We start from the raw sequence: 14,724 nt of genomic DNA, 5'->3' as shown, positions 1-14,724 counted from the left end.
TTATGTACATTAAAAGCTTTATAAAAATGTAACAGTGCAAATGCAAATTCCTTGCTGAAAGTTTAACCAAAAGGCATTTCCAGTAGAAATGTGCTGACATATCCTGAGCATAACCATGTATAATATCCACTGAAGTTAAAAAGAGGTGCTTTGCAACATTAAACTGCAGTGTGCAGTACGCATTTTTCGGACCATAAGGTGCACGGGATTATAAGGCACATTAAGCGAAACAAAGCAGTCAGATAAATCAAACTTTATTAAACTCATTCTTCTTGCTTCCTCCACTTCTGTACCATTGATTCATTAATGTTGAATTCTCTGGCAGCTGCTCTATTCCCATGTTGTTGCAGTATATTAATGACTAACCTCGCATTGTGGATGGATTATCTCAGTTGTTCTCCTGACTGAAGTTTGGTCCGTTTACAGCATCCTGCCATGCGATTGCATTTGTCTCTAACCATGAAGAACCTTCACGTTAACTTTTATAAGTGGAAAAGTGTTAGCGTTCGTCCTCCAGCTTCACTGTTTATGTTATGCTAACATAGCTGTGTCGCTAGCGATCACGTAGCACATCATTATATACCAGCTAGCCCAACTTCAGTAACCCTACAAACATCACTGCTGTTTAGTTTCCTGTCTTCATTTATGTTGGAAGTGATAGCAGAGCTGTACGTTTGATTTTTTCCAGAAATCTCTCAGTCAGAACATGCAATATCATGCTTAGGTAACTAGCGAAACTAGCGAGCTAACTTCCGCTAGCTTCCTGCTAACTTCTAACTCCGTTAAATGTAATAACTTTTGTTTTCATGGATGCCTGGAAGTTAAACTTTATAGTTACACCTGGTAAAGCAGCAATGCTGATCGTTTTATTAAAGATGAAAGAATTTAGACAGTTTTTAACTCTAAGTGATGCTGCAGTGTTGTTTGACCTGAAGCATACGGAGTTTAGGACCCAGATTACTCCCAGATTTAAGAGCATCTTAGTCCGACAAATATGACAATAACAACGGCCGCTTGCATGTTCTGCAAAAAATGTGCTTTGTTGTGTATCTGACGGACAAACACCAAACCAGTTCCACATCACGGAAGTTGCACCGTTTTTACAAACCAATTCTGGTTCATCTGTTTCACTCAACAATCGGCCATGTGCGTATGAAAACAAAGGCACCGCGCATGCGCGTTTTACTCCCATTCTATCGCGAAATTTCATTTTCCTATCGTTGCCTAACATTATACCGGTATTACCGTGAACGGTATAATATGGCCCAGCCCTAATCTTACTGTCACAGCACTTTTTCCTCTTTAGTATCTCCATCTATCACGCCTGTGTCTCAGTCCCAATCGTGTTCCTTCTCAGCTTTCCCAGGGGAAGCCATATACAAAGACTACAGAGTTCCCTTGTACACCAGCGTTTCTGCTGCGGTCAGGCTGTATCGTGCTACGTTTGTGATGTTTGGGGGCAAAGTCCCTTTGAAGTGCTGTGGCGCTTTCTTGCAAAGGGAGAAGGAGAGGGAAGTTTGTGCGCATATAGGGGTGTGAGGTGGGTGTGAATAGCTTTTTGTGGGCATTTTAAATGGTATAGATTTGTACACTGTGTATAGATGCAGATACCACTGACCAGATTCCATCCTTTCTCCTTCTCGACGGCGCTATCAGTTCTCGCCACCTTACTCACTCTTCACAAGGCGTGTTATCTGACGCTGGCCAGATTGAGACACATTGGGCAGCCTCTTTGTGTGCATGTACGTGTGGAAGTGTGCAACTTAGGAGCCTCTCCTGGTGTGTGTGCGTGAGTACGTGCAAGCGTTTGCGTCAGAGTATGTAAAAGGTGGATTAGAAGGCATCTGCAATCTTATTCTATATGATGTCTGTGTTTACATGAGAACACATGTTTACAGTGAGATAGTTTGTCATGTTGCTGAGCATGCAACATGCACCACAGGCCTAGATTGATACGTTTTTTTTTTAGATTTGATGTCGCATTAAAAATGATTTTTATTTATTTTTTACCTTCGTTTTTATTAACAGTGTGATATGGATTGCCTATGACACATGACTTGTGGCAAGATTACTGCACTAACAAACAGCAAGCAGCCCAATGCTCCCCCTGCAAGATGACATCTGTGAGCCTCAGCAGCATTGCCAGCATCACAGCACAGAGCAGATTGTAAATGTTATCAGTCCTGTCAGGTTGAGTCTATATTTGTCTCTGATATAGGCTCACAGTGCTTAGCAAACAGTATTATGACAACAGACAACAGCGGGCAGTTGTTTTGACCAGAGATCTGACAAACCCCAGTCAGTTGTGAGCCGTTACCTGGTCAGAGCTTTTGTGATTTAAGCCCCCTTCAGTCTTCCTGCACCAAACAGGTCAGCATCGACTGCTTTCCTTACGGGACATCACCCCCTGGTGTCTGGTATGCAGGTGTCTAATCTGGGCTGATCCCTTTGTTCACCATGTTTGGCAACGGTAGAAGTCCCTCGCTGGTCTGGGAAACAGAGATCGCATTCCAGCAGCTCTCCATAATCCTCTGTCGGAAGTCCAGTAGACGAGTGGCTGGTGTTGATAAAACACGCTCCCAGTGGAATTTTACAGTTTGGGATGTTAGATTCTTTGTTGTTTGTGCGTGTGTTGGGGGAAAAGCACAGTAAACTACACTTTGCACATTATCCAAAGAAAGAAGCGTGCATGTGCAAAAATTAGTTTGCCTTTGAAAATATTAGGAGGGGTAGCAATATTAGCACAAAAGTAACACTCAGCATATCCTCAAAGTTATATTTGTTTCAGACTTTCTAATACGGAAGCATAGTGGGATCACTGGACTTACTTCAGCACTCCCCGATCATTTGATTTCTCACACATGCACTCTCTCTTTCATGAACTGCTCATGTGTGTAGCTCAGAATTAATTTAGATTCATTGCGGTTATTCAGCATTGATTGACTGTTAGCAGTATCAGGTGGCCATTCAGATAAATTATTGCTTTTGCCATTGCATGGATCGATCGAGTCTGTGTCAACACACTACTGCTTATTTTTGCCGAGATCAGGAAAGTGATTTGAAAATAATATAGTGTATATGTGTGAATGTGTGCAGACCAAAGTGAGAGAAATGGTTAAAATAAAGATAAAAGTGTTACTTGCATATCTTTGGACCATAGTACTGAGCAGTGTTGAAGCATGCACCAGAGCTGTGATATCTAATCATTTACCAGAAGCTTTATTGTTTGGAAATCATTATTTGGTTCTAGACAATCAAATACATTTACAAGCACACAATCGTTTCACCACTGATCAGTTGGTTATTGAAATATAATTTTGAATATGTAAACTTATCCCTGACCCTTGTCATTTGGTTGCTTTAGAAATATCCTCTTGGTGCTTTTTATTGAGTAATGGCTCACAGCACTTTTTGACAAAACCTAAAAAGCCTTACATAACAGCCACTAAAATATTTTTGCATGTATCCTTTGTGATATGAATTAAGTCAAGTGTATAAATGTAACTTTGCATGCAATTTATTTTTCTCCTGTAGGTGCTTATCCGTGTCATTGACACCAACAACCACCGGCCGGAGTTTTCTGAGAATGTTTATGTCGTGAATGTCCCTGAAGACAAACCAGCGGGGAGTGAGGTCCTGCAGATCAGTGCTGTGGACAGGGACGAGAAGAACAAACTGACCTTTACTCTCCTGAGCAGCACTGATCCGTTCAGCCTGAGGAAGTTCCGACTAGACCCAGGAACCGGCACCCTGTATACCACTGAGCGACTGGATCATGAGACCATGCATCGTCACATCCTGACTGTCATGGTATGAATTGGTAGAAACAGACTGAACTTTGTTGAATTCCGAGAAGTTCTAGCATATTGTTTAACAGAGTTCATGTTCAAATTGATTTCACTGTTTTAAAGTTAAACATTCAAGAAATTAGTGTAAGGTTGAACACTAATCGCTGCTCTTTCTCCTCCCCCTGTGTGTCCTCTTTCATAAAAAAATGACCTTTATAGGTTCGAGATCAGGACATTCCTGTTAAGAGGAACCTTGTGCGCGTTATTGTCAATGTGGACGACACCAATGACAATGCACCCTGGTTCATAGGCACACCATACTCCGGTCGAGTGTTTGAATCTGCTGCCGTAGGCACGGCGGTGCTCCAGGTTACAGCTCTTGACAAAGACAAGGGCTCTAATGCAGAGGTTGTCTACCACATTGAATCAGGTGAATGCACGCTACGTTACAATGCTACTCTTTTTAACCCCCATTTTTTTCCCCTCATAGCAAAAATCTTTCATTGCAAAACATTGCAAATGAAATCATCTCATAAAAATGTATGAGTCATCAGTACAGCTGCCCTCTGGATATGAATGAAATACTCTGAGAATATTGAATATTTTGTTTAGGGGATCTTCAAATATGTGGGAGATGGGCACATCCCACTGATAATCTCTCCTACAATAATCTGTTATGTGAAAACAAGAGACATGCTTCAGTTAGACTTTGCGTTTGTATATGTGCATATTTGAAGTAGCTGAGATGGGAATATGATGCATTGTTGCTCCTTCTGTTTTCAGCCAGTTTTATGACTTAGATTGATAAACTGCTAGTACAATCCAGTGCTCATTAAACACATCTTTCCAGTACAACATACAGAAAAATCTATTCTTCTTTTGTCTTTTCTCTCACAGGAAATGTTGCCAACTCATTTGCTATTGACCCTGTCCTCGGGACAATTACAGTAGCCAAAGAGCTTGATCGCAACAGCAAGACAACATTTGAACTCACTGTTAAGGCATCAGATAACGGAGTACCTCCGCTGTCAAATACAACCACCGTACACGTTCTGGTAACGGTTTCTGACAATGCAGTCCCCAGATTTACCGGAGAGGCGTTTTCTGCAGAAGTGAGCGAATCAGCCCTTCCTGGAAGTTTCGTGACCTCGGTCACAGCCGTCAGCCAGTCGTCTGTTTTCTATCAAATAAAAGGGGGCAACATCAACAATGCGTTTGATATAAATCCAAACTCGGGAGTGGTTGTAACACAAAAATCTTTAGATTATGAAACCATCGCTGAATACAAGCTTATCATACAGGGCACCAACATGGCTGGACTTGCCAGCAACACAACACTTACGATTCATCTAAAGGATGAAAACGACAACGCTCCAGTCTTTGACCAGAGGGAATTTCAGGGTGTAATCAGCGAGTCGGCCCTCATCAATAGTGTTGTACTGACCCGTGAAAACACACCTTTTGTCATTCACGCCACTGATGCCGATTCTGACCAGAATGCTATGCTCATCTATCAAATTGTTGAACCATTTGCACATAACTATTTCGCCATTGACTCGAGCACTGGAGCCATCCGAATTACATCACCTTTGGATTACGAACAGAGGAGTGTTTTCCGCTTCACAGTCCAGGTCCATGATCTAGGAATGCCACGGCTGTTTGCAGAGACCACAGCCAATGTGACCATTGAAGTAATTGATGTTAATGATTGCGCACCAGTTTTAAGCCAAGAGCAGTATGAGGCAACTGTTGTAGTGCCAACATACAAAGGGGTAGAAGTCATTCAAGTCAGTGCTACAGATGCAGACTCTGGGCCTAACTCCAAACTTCTCTTCTCCATCTCTGAGGGAAATATTGGTGATAAATTTAAAATGGATCCCATCACTGGAATAATCTCCATTCAGAATGTCACACAGCTTCGGAGCAGATATGAGTTAAAGGTCAGGGTTTCTGATGGTAGATTTGCCAGTGTTGCTGTAGTGAAGATCAGTGTACAGGAAAACAAGGAGAGCAAGCTGAAGTTCACCCGGGAATCTTACAAAGCCTACATCCGAGAAAATTCCTCTGAGAAGAACACTCTAGCGGTCATTGCTGCTGTTGGGAATCAGGTGAATGAGCCTTTGTTCTATAAAATATTAAACCCTGACAGCAGATTTGAAATCAGCCGCACATCTGGAGTCGTTTCAACCACCGGAATCCCATTTGATCGTGAAGTACAGGACACATTTGATGTAGTTGTTGAGGTCACAAGAGAAGACAAATCTGAAGATAAGGCTCATGTTTTAGTAACTGTGACTGTGGAGGACGAAAATGACAACACACCTATGTTCATGAACCTTCCCTATCACGCCCTGGTTCAGATGGATGCAGAGGAAGGCCAGGTCATTCGGCAGGTGACGGCAGTGGATAAAGACTTCGGCCCGAATGCAAACATCCAGTATCAGCTGAAGGAGCAGCATGATCACTTTCAAATTAGCCCATCTGGTGAAATCTCACTTAAAAAGAAATTTGAGAAAGAAGCCCTTAACACAAACTTTGTTATTGTTGTTATGGCAAAGGACAGTGGACAACCAGCTCTGTCAGCAGAAATAGAAGTGCCAGTAAGAGTTGTGAACAAAGCAATGCCTGTGTTTGAGAAACCGTTTTACAGCATTGAAGTCCCTGAGAACATTCAGTTGCGCTCCCCTGTGCTTCACGTACAGGCCAACGATTCTGAAGGCCCTCGTATTGTGTACACCATCTCTGAGGGAGATCCTTTCAAACAGTTCTCAATTGATTTCAACACAGGCGTCATTCATGTGATTCAGCCTTTGGACTTTGAGATGCATCCTGCCTATAAATTAAATGTAAGAGCCACAGACTCTCTAACTGGAGCACACTCCGAGGTCTTTGTTGATATCATTCTGGAAGATGTCAATGACAACGCTCCTGTGTTCCTGTCAAAGACCTACTATGCCAATATTTCGGAAGCCTCTGTTATCGGCACATCTGTTTTGCAAGTTGATGCCAAAGATTCCGATACTGGTAATAACCAAGAAGTATTTTTTCAGTTGGTTGAGGAACGGGGGAAGAGTTCTGATTATTTTACCATTGACCGCAACACAGGAATCATTTCTACAGCTCAAGTTCTCGATCATGAAGAGATCCAGCAACACAAGCTGAGAGTGCGTGTGGTTGATGGAGGAGTTCCAGCACTTTCTAGTGACATCATCGTGACAATAGATGTTACTGATCTGAACGACAACGCTCCAGTTTTTACCGAGCATACTTACAGAACTACCATCAGCGAACTGGCGCCACGTGGGCACTTTGTCAGTCAAGTCCAAGCATCTGATCCTGACAGCTCAGACACAAATAAGTTGGAGTTTTCGATAATATCTGGAAATGAAGATCAGAACTTTGCCATTAACAAACACACCGGTGACATCACCATTTCCAACCACCGCAGGCCACATATGCAACCTCTTTACAATCTTAATGTATCGGTGTCGGATGGTGTATTCAGAAGCTCAGCCCTAGTCACCGTAAAAGTTATTGGTGCCAACTTCCACAGCCCCACCTTTTCTCAGGTGGACTATTTGGCAGAGCTTGTTGAGAATTCCCCTGTTGGTACCTTGGTAGCAGAGGCAAAGGCAACCGATGACGATGAAGGCATTTATGGGCAAATAACATATCAGATTATCAATGACTTTGCAAAGGACAAGTTTTCTATTAATGAAAATGGAGAGATTTTCACTTTGGAGAGCCTCGATCGTGAAAATACAGAAGAGAAGGTTATTCCTATTTCTCTCATGGCTAGAGATGGTGGTGCAAAAGTAGGCTTCAGTGTTGTCAATGTAATTCTTACTGATGCCAATGATAATGCCCCACAATTCAGGGCAGCTGAGTACAAAGCCACCATTGCATCAGACGTCCCAAGAGGAACCTCTGTGGTTAAAGTTGCTGCTTCAGACACGGATGAAGGAAGCAATGCTGACATCGAATATTCAATTGAGGCAGATGCTGAAAATGTTGAGGAAAACTTTGAAATCCACCCAACCTCTGGGATCATTGTAACCAAAGAAAGCCTCATTGGCCTTGAAAATGATATGTATGCGTTTTTTGTGAGGGCAAAGGATACCGGAAACCCACCCAAATATTCTGTTGTACAGGTTTACATCAAGATTGTTGCACCAGAGACGCCAATTCCCAAATTTGCCGAACCACATTATCGTTACACAATATCTGAAGACCTTCCTATTGGCACAGAGATAGATGTGATTCAGGCTGTGAGTGAGCAACCAGTTCTTTACAGCCTAGTAAAGGGCAACAATCCTGAGAGCAATGAAGGTGAAATGTTTGTTGTAGATCGAGATAGTGGAGCGCTGAAGCTTCAGAAGAACCTCGATCATGAGACAACCAAATGGTACCAGCTCACTCTGGTTGCCCAAACCAACTATGAAAATTATGAGATAGTTACATCTGTAAATGTAAACATCCAGGTGAAGGATGTGAATGATAACACACCAGTCTTTGAGGCAAACCCTTATGAGGCTGTCGTTGTGGAAAACCTTCCAAGTGGGACCCAGGTTATCCAGGTCAAAGCCATCGACCAAGACTCTGGAACCAACGGCCGGATCATTTACAGCCTTGACCCCAAACAGAACTCGCCCGAGATCCCTGAGCTGTTTGCAGTCAATAGTGAGACTGGATGGGTGACCACCTTAAAAGAGCTTGACCGTGAAAAGACTGACAAATACAAAATTTCCATCTTAGCAACGGACCAAGGGGAGAAAGTCCAACTAATTACTGGAACCACAGTGGAGGTAACAGTTGGTGATGTTAATGACAACCCACCCCGCTTCACTGCGGAGATCTACAAAGGCACAGTCAGCGAAGACGACCCTCCTCCGAGTGGAGTGATCGCTATCCTCAGCACCACAGATGATGATTCTGAAGACATTAATAAACAAGTCGACTTCTTCATCACAGGTGGGCATTTATTATTTTGTGAAACTGATAATTAGTAAGCCAGGAGTTTACTCTCTACTCTTTTGTGTAGCAGTTTTTCATAAACAGAGCTTAGGGGGGGATTATGGATTCACGCCACTTAATATCATGATAATATCTCATCTTTGAGACATTACACAGTCCCGTTATCTGTTAGGAGTTATTGCTAATCTGCTCAAGCTCTAAACAAATATTTAGGTCATTATACTACAGAAATGTATAATTATCTGAATAGTGCTTTGAAATAGACTGGGCAAAAGTACTTCCTGTGGTGCTAATTAGAAACTGTGAATATGTATGTGAAGTCAAGAGGAATCAGAAACCAGCATGATAATTAGCCAATGTATATTTTCCTCTCCTTAGTTTGCAGATTGCTTGCCTACCAATAATAATATTTGGTGTAAAAATTGGAAATTATTCTGTGAAAGAGCAGAGAATATTCCGATTATGATTGCAGGAATAATTAACTGAGGATAAATCACGTAGCCATGTTTCTTTTTAACAAGTTAGGTTGCTTTCTGCTTCTTGGTTGCTGTTCATGCTAAAGTGGAATATTTGTCTTTAACCCCAAATAGGAGGAGACCCACTAGGCCAATTTGCCATTGAACATATTCAGAATGAATGGAAGGTCTCTGTCAGGAAGCCCCTGGACCGTGAAGAAAAGGACAATTACCTCCTTAACATTACTGCCAGTGATGGCATCTTCACTGCCAAAGCTGTTGTAGAGGTCAAGGTGCTGGATGCCAATGACAACAGCCCAGTATGCGAAAAGGTAAAGTCCTCTTTGCTCTGGTTCTGCTCTTAATTTCAGTTTGCTGTCTTGTGAGTTTTCTTGGTTTTCACTTTGATTTCTTCCCCTCTTCCGTTTTCCTCCTCCTGTACCTGCCTTCCAGTCTGTGTACAGTGAAAGCGTCCCAGAGGACTCCCCTGCAGGCAGGCTTATTTTGCAGGTTTCTGCCACAGACGCTGACATCCGCTCAAACGCCCAAATCTCTTATGAGCTCCAGGGAGTTGGATCGGAATTGTTCATCATTGACTTTGTCACAGGTGTGTATCTGTGGGGTAAAAGACATTTGTTTAACTACTGCTCTGTGGAAAAAAAGAGAGCGTTGATCGTGCGGTGTTCTAAACTCTGTGGAAAAGCATGTGCTCTGTTTATATTTTATGTGAGTAATTTGTCTCTTCTTTCTTTATGAGTCCATCTGTGTCCGCAGTCATTGAGTTAGATTGCTTTCCAGCTGTGTTGAATGCATTTATGATTATTATGGGAACAGTATGCAGGACACTCATGCTAAAGCCACTCATGAAACACGCTTAGCCCTCTGCTTGGAACAACACGATCTGAAAGACAGCTCAGCGTGACAGCAGTTTTATGTTTTACATGAGAGTTGTCGGGGAAAAAAGTTATTGTTTGTGTGTCTGCGTGTGCGAGTTTCAGTGGATGCAAATTACTGTATTGTCAGCATTGGAAGAAGCAAGATGGTTTTCTTGTGCCCTGTTGTTATTTACTTATTCAAGAGCCAAGAACATTTCCCTGCAGGGCAACTGATAGACCCACAGTGGCACTAAAGCACACAGTTGCAATACTTAAGATTGAATTTATGGCCACTATACTTCTTTCCTGCAAATAATTTCTTCTGGGAGACCCTCTAAATCAGAGATTCACTCTGACTGCTGTGTTGAAAAAAGAAACCACAAAAGAGGAAAAAAGAAAAACCACAGTGCAGGTTAACCAAAGAAGTATGCAAACAAAACCACTTGGTTTGAACAGCTATACAGCACATCTGCTGTTTCACAGAATCCTTGAGTATTCTGCCTTAATATGCGGAGGCTGACACCAGAGCAGACAATAAGGCAACAATGTCATCCCGCTGTCTTTTGGCAGCCCTCAATTTCGAGTTTTCCAGCAGCAGGGCTACTGTTATGCAGCGGGAGTGTGATTTTTTTTTTTTTTTTCAGTGCAGACAAGTAGGATTATTGCTGATGAGACCCGCCAAGAGGCTCTGGAGTTTTCCAGAGCAGTTGTGGTAATGTTGGCTGCTTGGTATCCCAAGACACTTCCAGGCTGCTTTTAGCTGCCAACTTTGATGTTTTCCTTCATCATCCCGCTCCCTTCGCTATCCTCTTCGTCCTCTCTTGCTTCAATTACTTATTTATTCTCCTCTCTACGCGCTTGAAAGCCTTCAGTTGTTCGGATGGTTTTCACTTGGTTAGTAAACAGTAGACAAGAGGGTTACATTTCTTTAAAATGCCTCAGGTTTGTCCACTCATACATAAACTTAGCATTTTGATTGATTTTTTTCTCTTTTTTTCTTGTACACATTTGACTTTTATGTTGTTCTGACACCGACTCTTCCCCAAGAGCCCGTGTCTGCACTTTTGCATTTCTTCTCAAAACCTTCCTGTCTTACCTTCAGGGGAGCTGAAGACCTCGCAGCCCCTGGACCGAGAAGAGAAAGACGAGTACAGGTTTAAAGTGCGTGTGGTGGACGGAGGAGGGCGATACTGTGAATCTGACATTCATATTATTGTGGAAGACGTCAATGACAACCCACCGCAGTTCTCAACTGACCCCTACAGCATCACCGTCTTTGAAAACACAGAGACGGGCACTTTTGTGGCAAAGCTGTCAGCGAACGATTTGGATACTGGTGAGTTTTATTCTCTGGCACATTCTAGGTAGAGGGCAGCTGTTATTTACAGTGAGGTGGAAAATCATAAGAACGATCTTGCGCAACTGTAAAATTGATGCAAGTCTTTATTGATAGAGATGTGCAGCAATAAAGCGATAATTACCCATAGACAAATTTCATTTGAACACAGCAACTATCAGACACTGCTGCTGTAAGTGCCGAACTTTATTGCACATATGAAAGCCATAATTTGACAGATTTAACACTGAAACAGCAGGTCCTTAAGTTTAGACCGTGATTAGTTTGTCATTACACCACTTTGCTGGACCAAAGGATGACGTATAAAAACCCAGCAACTCATGAAGCTAATTTTAGCATCCTGTATTGGTTGATATTTTAAAACTAAAACCCCTGAAAAGGCTGTTTGATATGAAAAAAGTCCCAAGCCAAAAAAATTCACCATTTTCATTTCTACTGATCTATGAAGAAGACGCGGGTCATCACTTCCTGTCGCTTCACACTTGGAGAGATTTAAAAAAATAATTGAAAAAAAAAGAAAAGAAAAGAGAAGCAGCCTTTAAACTCCGAGTTGCTGAGTATCAGTCTTTTCACACTCCTTGCCTCACACACGTTCATGCAAGACTTCAGATCCTTCTATTCTTTCTCATACAGAATTAAGGGAAGAATACATTATATTGAGAATGCTTTAAAAAAAACCTTCATAACAAATCTCTCTGATTAAACCAGCCTATTGGACCAGAACTCAGTAATAAAATGTGTTTTAGGCAAACATTTAAGCTTCCAAAAATGCAATAATCTCAGGAAGCTGGTAAAATGTGCTTAAAATGCAATTAATGGCAACATATTGCATTGCTCACGATCACAATAAAAAAGCATATGCACATGTGATACGGGACTGTGCTTCTGAAATACCCTTTAATGGGTTGGAATAAGCAGTGCTGACTTGCTATGAACAGGTTATTATCTCACCATTGTGGAACAGCATCGCACTAAATGGCAAGAGGGAGGGATAACAAATGTGAATTTTCATGAATGATCAACCCCTCAAATTAAAAGCTCTATTACACTCTAATGAAATTCTTCTCTCTTCAAGTCGAATTCTCAAAAGAGATGATTGCAATTTTCCATTCGCCTGGTGCAAAGCCACGGGGCCACATATTTATCTCAGGCGTCTCCTCCTTTCAGCAAACATTGCCAATCACTAAGAGGCTCACACTCGGGTAGGCCGGAGAGCTTGAAGCGTGCAGTTTAAGTCTTTTTTTCTTTCTCAGGAAACTAGTGGACCTTCCGTTCCAGATTGCACCTTGGGTTTAATGAAGCAGAACACTCTAACTTGAAAAACCATTTCAGCCTGTTAGCTGACTATCGACACGGTCTCTTTTTGTTTCCCTCCCCTTTTTTTGGTGGGGGGCCGGAGTGACAGCTTGACAGAATGAAAAGGATGCTAAAACTGACTCCCTCAAGGAGAAATGTTAAATGAAAGAAAAGAGAGGGGAAAAAAGCTGCCATTAAGACATTTTTCCCTGGAGGCTTTGATGGCAAAAAATTAACTTTGCATTTGGTACATCTGGGCTAAGGGTACTTGAAGGAAGGGTGGAGGAAAGAACAGTGCTCCCTGCAGTTTAGCCGGGAGCAATAATTATTTAGACATACACTGCATGAGCACAGAGAGGCATTTGATCAGTATTTCTCCTGCATATGGGTGTTTCACACATTTCTTTCCTCTCTGTGTGTCGGCCTAGTATATTTGATTTAGTTGCAAGCTTGAAGCACAGCTGGCAAATCCCAACCAGACACACAGGGTGTACAAAAAAAATAGGCTTCATAGCTGACCCAATTCACTCCAGCTTCAGTCAACTGTCTTTGTGGCCGACGCTTAAAATGCAAAGCCTAATGTAACCCTCTTCCCACGAGGAAAGAGTTGCTTTATCTTTTTATATTTTTCACTGAGTGGACTCATTCTTGGCATTTGCTGCTATGTGCCATGGCCTTCGTGATCGCTGTGCGATGTTTGATATTTACCCACATTGCCGAGCCACTATTTGACCCACTGTTACAATCTCTGAGAGGCCGCACTTATCAGTGTGGGATGATTATGAAGCAGACAAAGATTAAGACCCAGACTGATGCCCTTGATCTGTGATAAACTTTGGAATTTCTTCTCTGATTTTGCTTTGTCCTTTTATCACTCTACCTTGGTCAGAGTGTGTCTCTCTCTTTGCTCTCTGCATTGCCCCGTCAGTTGTTTCAGTGTGGGGGCATTTAATTATATTCTGCTTTGCCCACCTTGTTGCTGTGTAAGATTCAGACACGCTCTTCAAGTTTGTTACTAAAATCATTTAGAAAAATAAGAAAATTCCAGGGCAAAGCTAAGGAAACACACAAACACACACAAAACAGCTCAAGTTGAGTCAGATGATTTGTATTTATTAAGCACATTTAAAAACAAGAGTTGACCCAAAGTGCTTTCTAGTCAAGACAGATGAATTTAACAGTCCCGTTGTATGTGAATACAAATAGATGAATACAAGATTTTAAAAAAGATAAATAAAACATGGCACATAAATGAATAAAAGCACATTAAAATGAAGCAAATAGACAAAATTAAGTGCAAATCACACTAAATGGTTGTCTTTCTGACTATATTAGTTCTGAATGTCTGGACCTGTTCAGCATGTGACAGCTGTGATGCTGCAAAATGGCAGGATTGCTCAGCAACCTTGATTTTATATAGGAATATAGCCAGAACACAGCTAGATGACAAACAGAACTGAAATCCTTGTTGTAAAAGAAAATAAGTCGTGGTCATCAGCACAGAGTCACTCAGACTGATTGTAACATGTTGGCACATGTTTGCGTTTCTAAATTAGATACAAATTATTTGCAAGCCTTCACTAGCTTATCTGAGAGTGACTGCATTTGTTTGGAGACAGGTTGCTTACCTGTAAGATCAAATGTGGTCACCTGGAGCTGACCTCCTTCCAACTGGTTGCTGAACATGAAAAAAATCAGTGTAATCACCAGGCAAACACGGATTTCTTTCCGAGTTGCACAGAAGTCTATTTTGCTCTGCCACGACTGAGCCGTAAAACAGATTTATGTGGGTAAAAGTCAGCATTAATGATAACACAAGAAGCAAAATAAAGTCTAAAAATAGAAAGGTAGTGCATGTAATGTAAGAAAGTTCACCTGTGATTTAATATACAAATTATATATTTGGTTTGGTTTGGCTTTGGTCAGTGAGCTATATCCAAGCTGCTGTGCAACACATAAACATGCACATCTGTTTAACT

At 41.8% G+C, this 14,724-nt stretch overlaps 1 protein-coding gene across 10 annotated transcripts in view; it reads left to right on the top strand.

Annotated features, from left to right (window-relative positions):
• The window catches only part of fat1a (FAT atypical cadherin 1a), a 79,814-nt gene that overhangs the window by 46,728 nt on the left and 18,362 nt on the right, over positions 1-14,724 (top strand). For all 10 annotated transcript variants that reach the window (XR_015129859.1, XR_015129860.1, XR_015129857.1 and 7 more), the window contains 6 exons: positions 3,535-3,810; positions 4,008-4,218; positions 4,686-8,759; positions 9,353-9,549; positions 9,671-9,824; positions 11,195-11,428. Coding sequence is in view for 5 of the 10 variants with exons in the window: in XM_086295291.1 (XP_086151417.1) it covers positions 3,535-3,810; positions 4,008-4,218; positions 4,686-8,759; positions 9,353-9,549; positions 9,671-9,824; positions 11,195-11,428 (5,146 nt within the window). In the remaining 5 variants the exon portion in view is untranslated. The remainder of the gene's footprint in view (positions 1-3,534; positions 3,811-4,007; positions 4,219-4,685; positions 8,760-9,352; positions 9,550-9,670; positions 9,825-11,194; positions 11,429-14,724) is intronic.

Source organism: Aulonocara sp. 'chitande type north' Nkhata Bay, linkage group LG6, assembly GCF_057382095.1.
Source record: "Aulonocara sp. 'chitande type north' Nkhata Bay isolate Kocher_YH1m ecotype deep benthic linkage group LG6, A_spYH_male_GT1.1, whole genome shotgun sequence".
NCBI lineage: Eukaryota > Metazoa > Chordata > Actinopteri > Cichliformes > Cichlidae > Aulonocara > Aulonocara sp. 'chitande type north' Nkhata Bay.
Note: the sequence above shows the minus strand (reverse complement) of the source record. Positions and strands in the feature narration are given on the sequence as shown.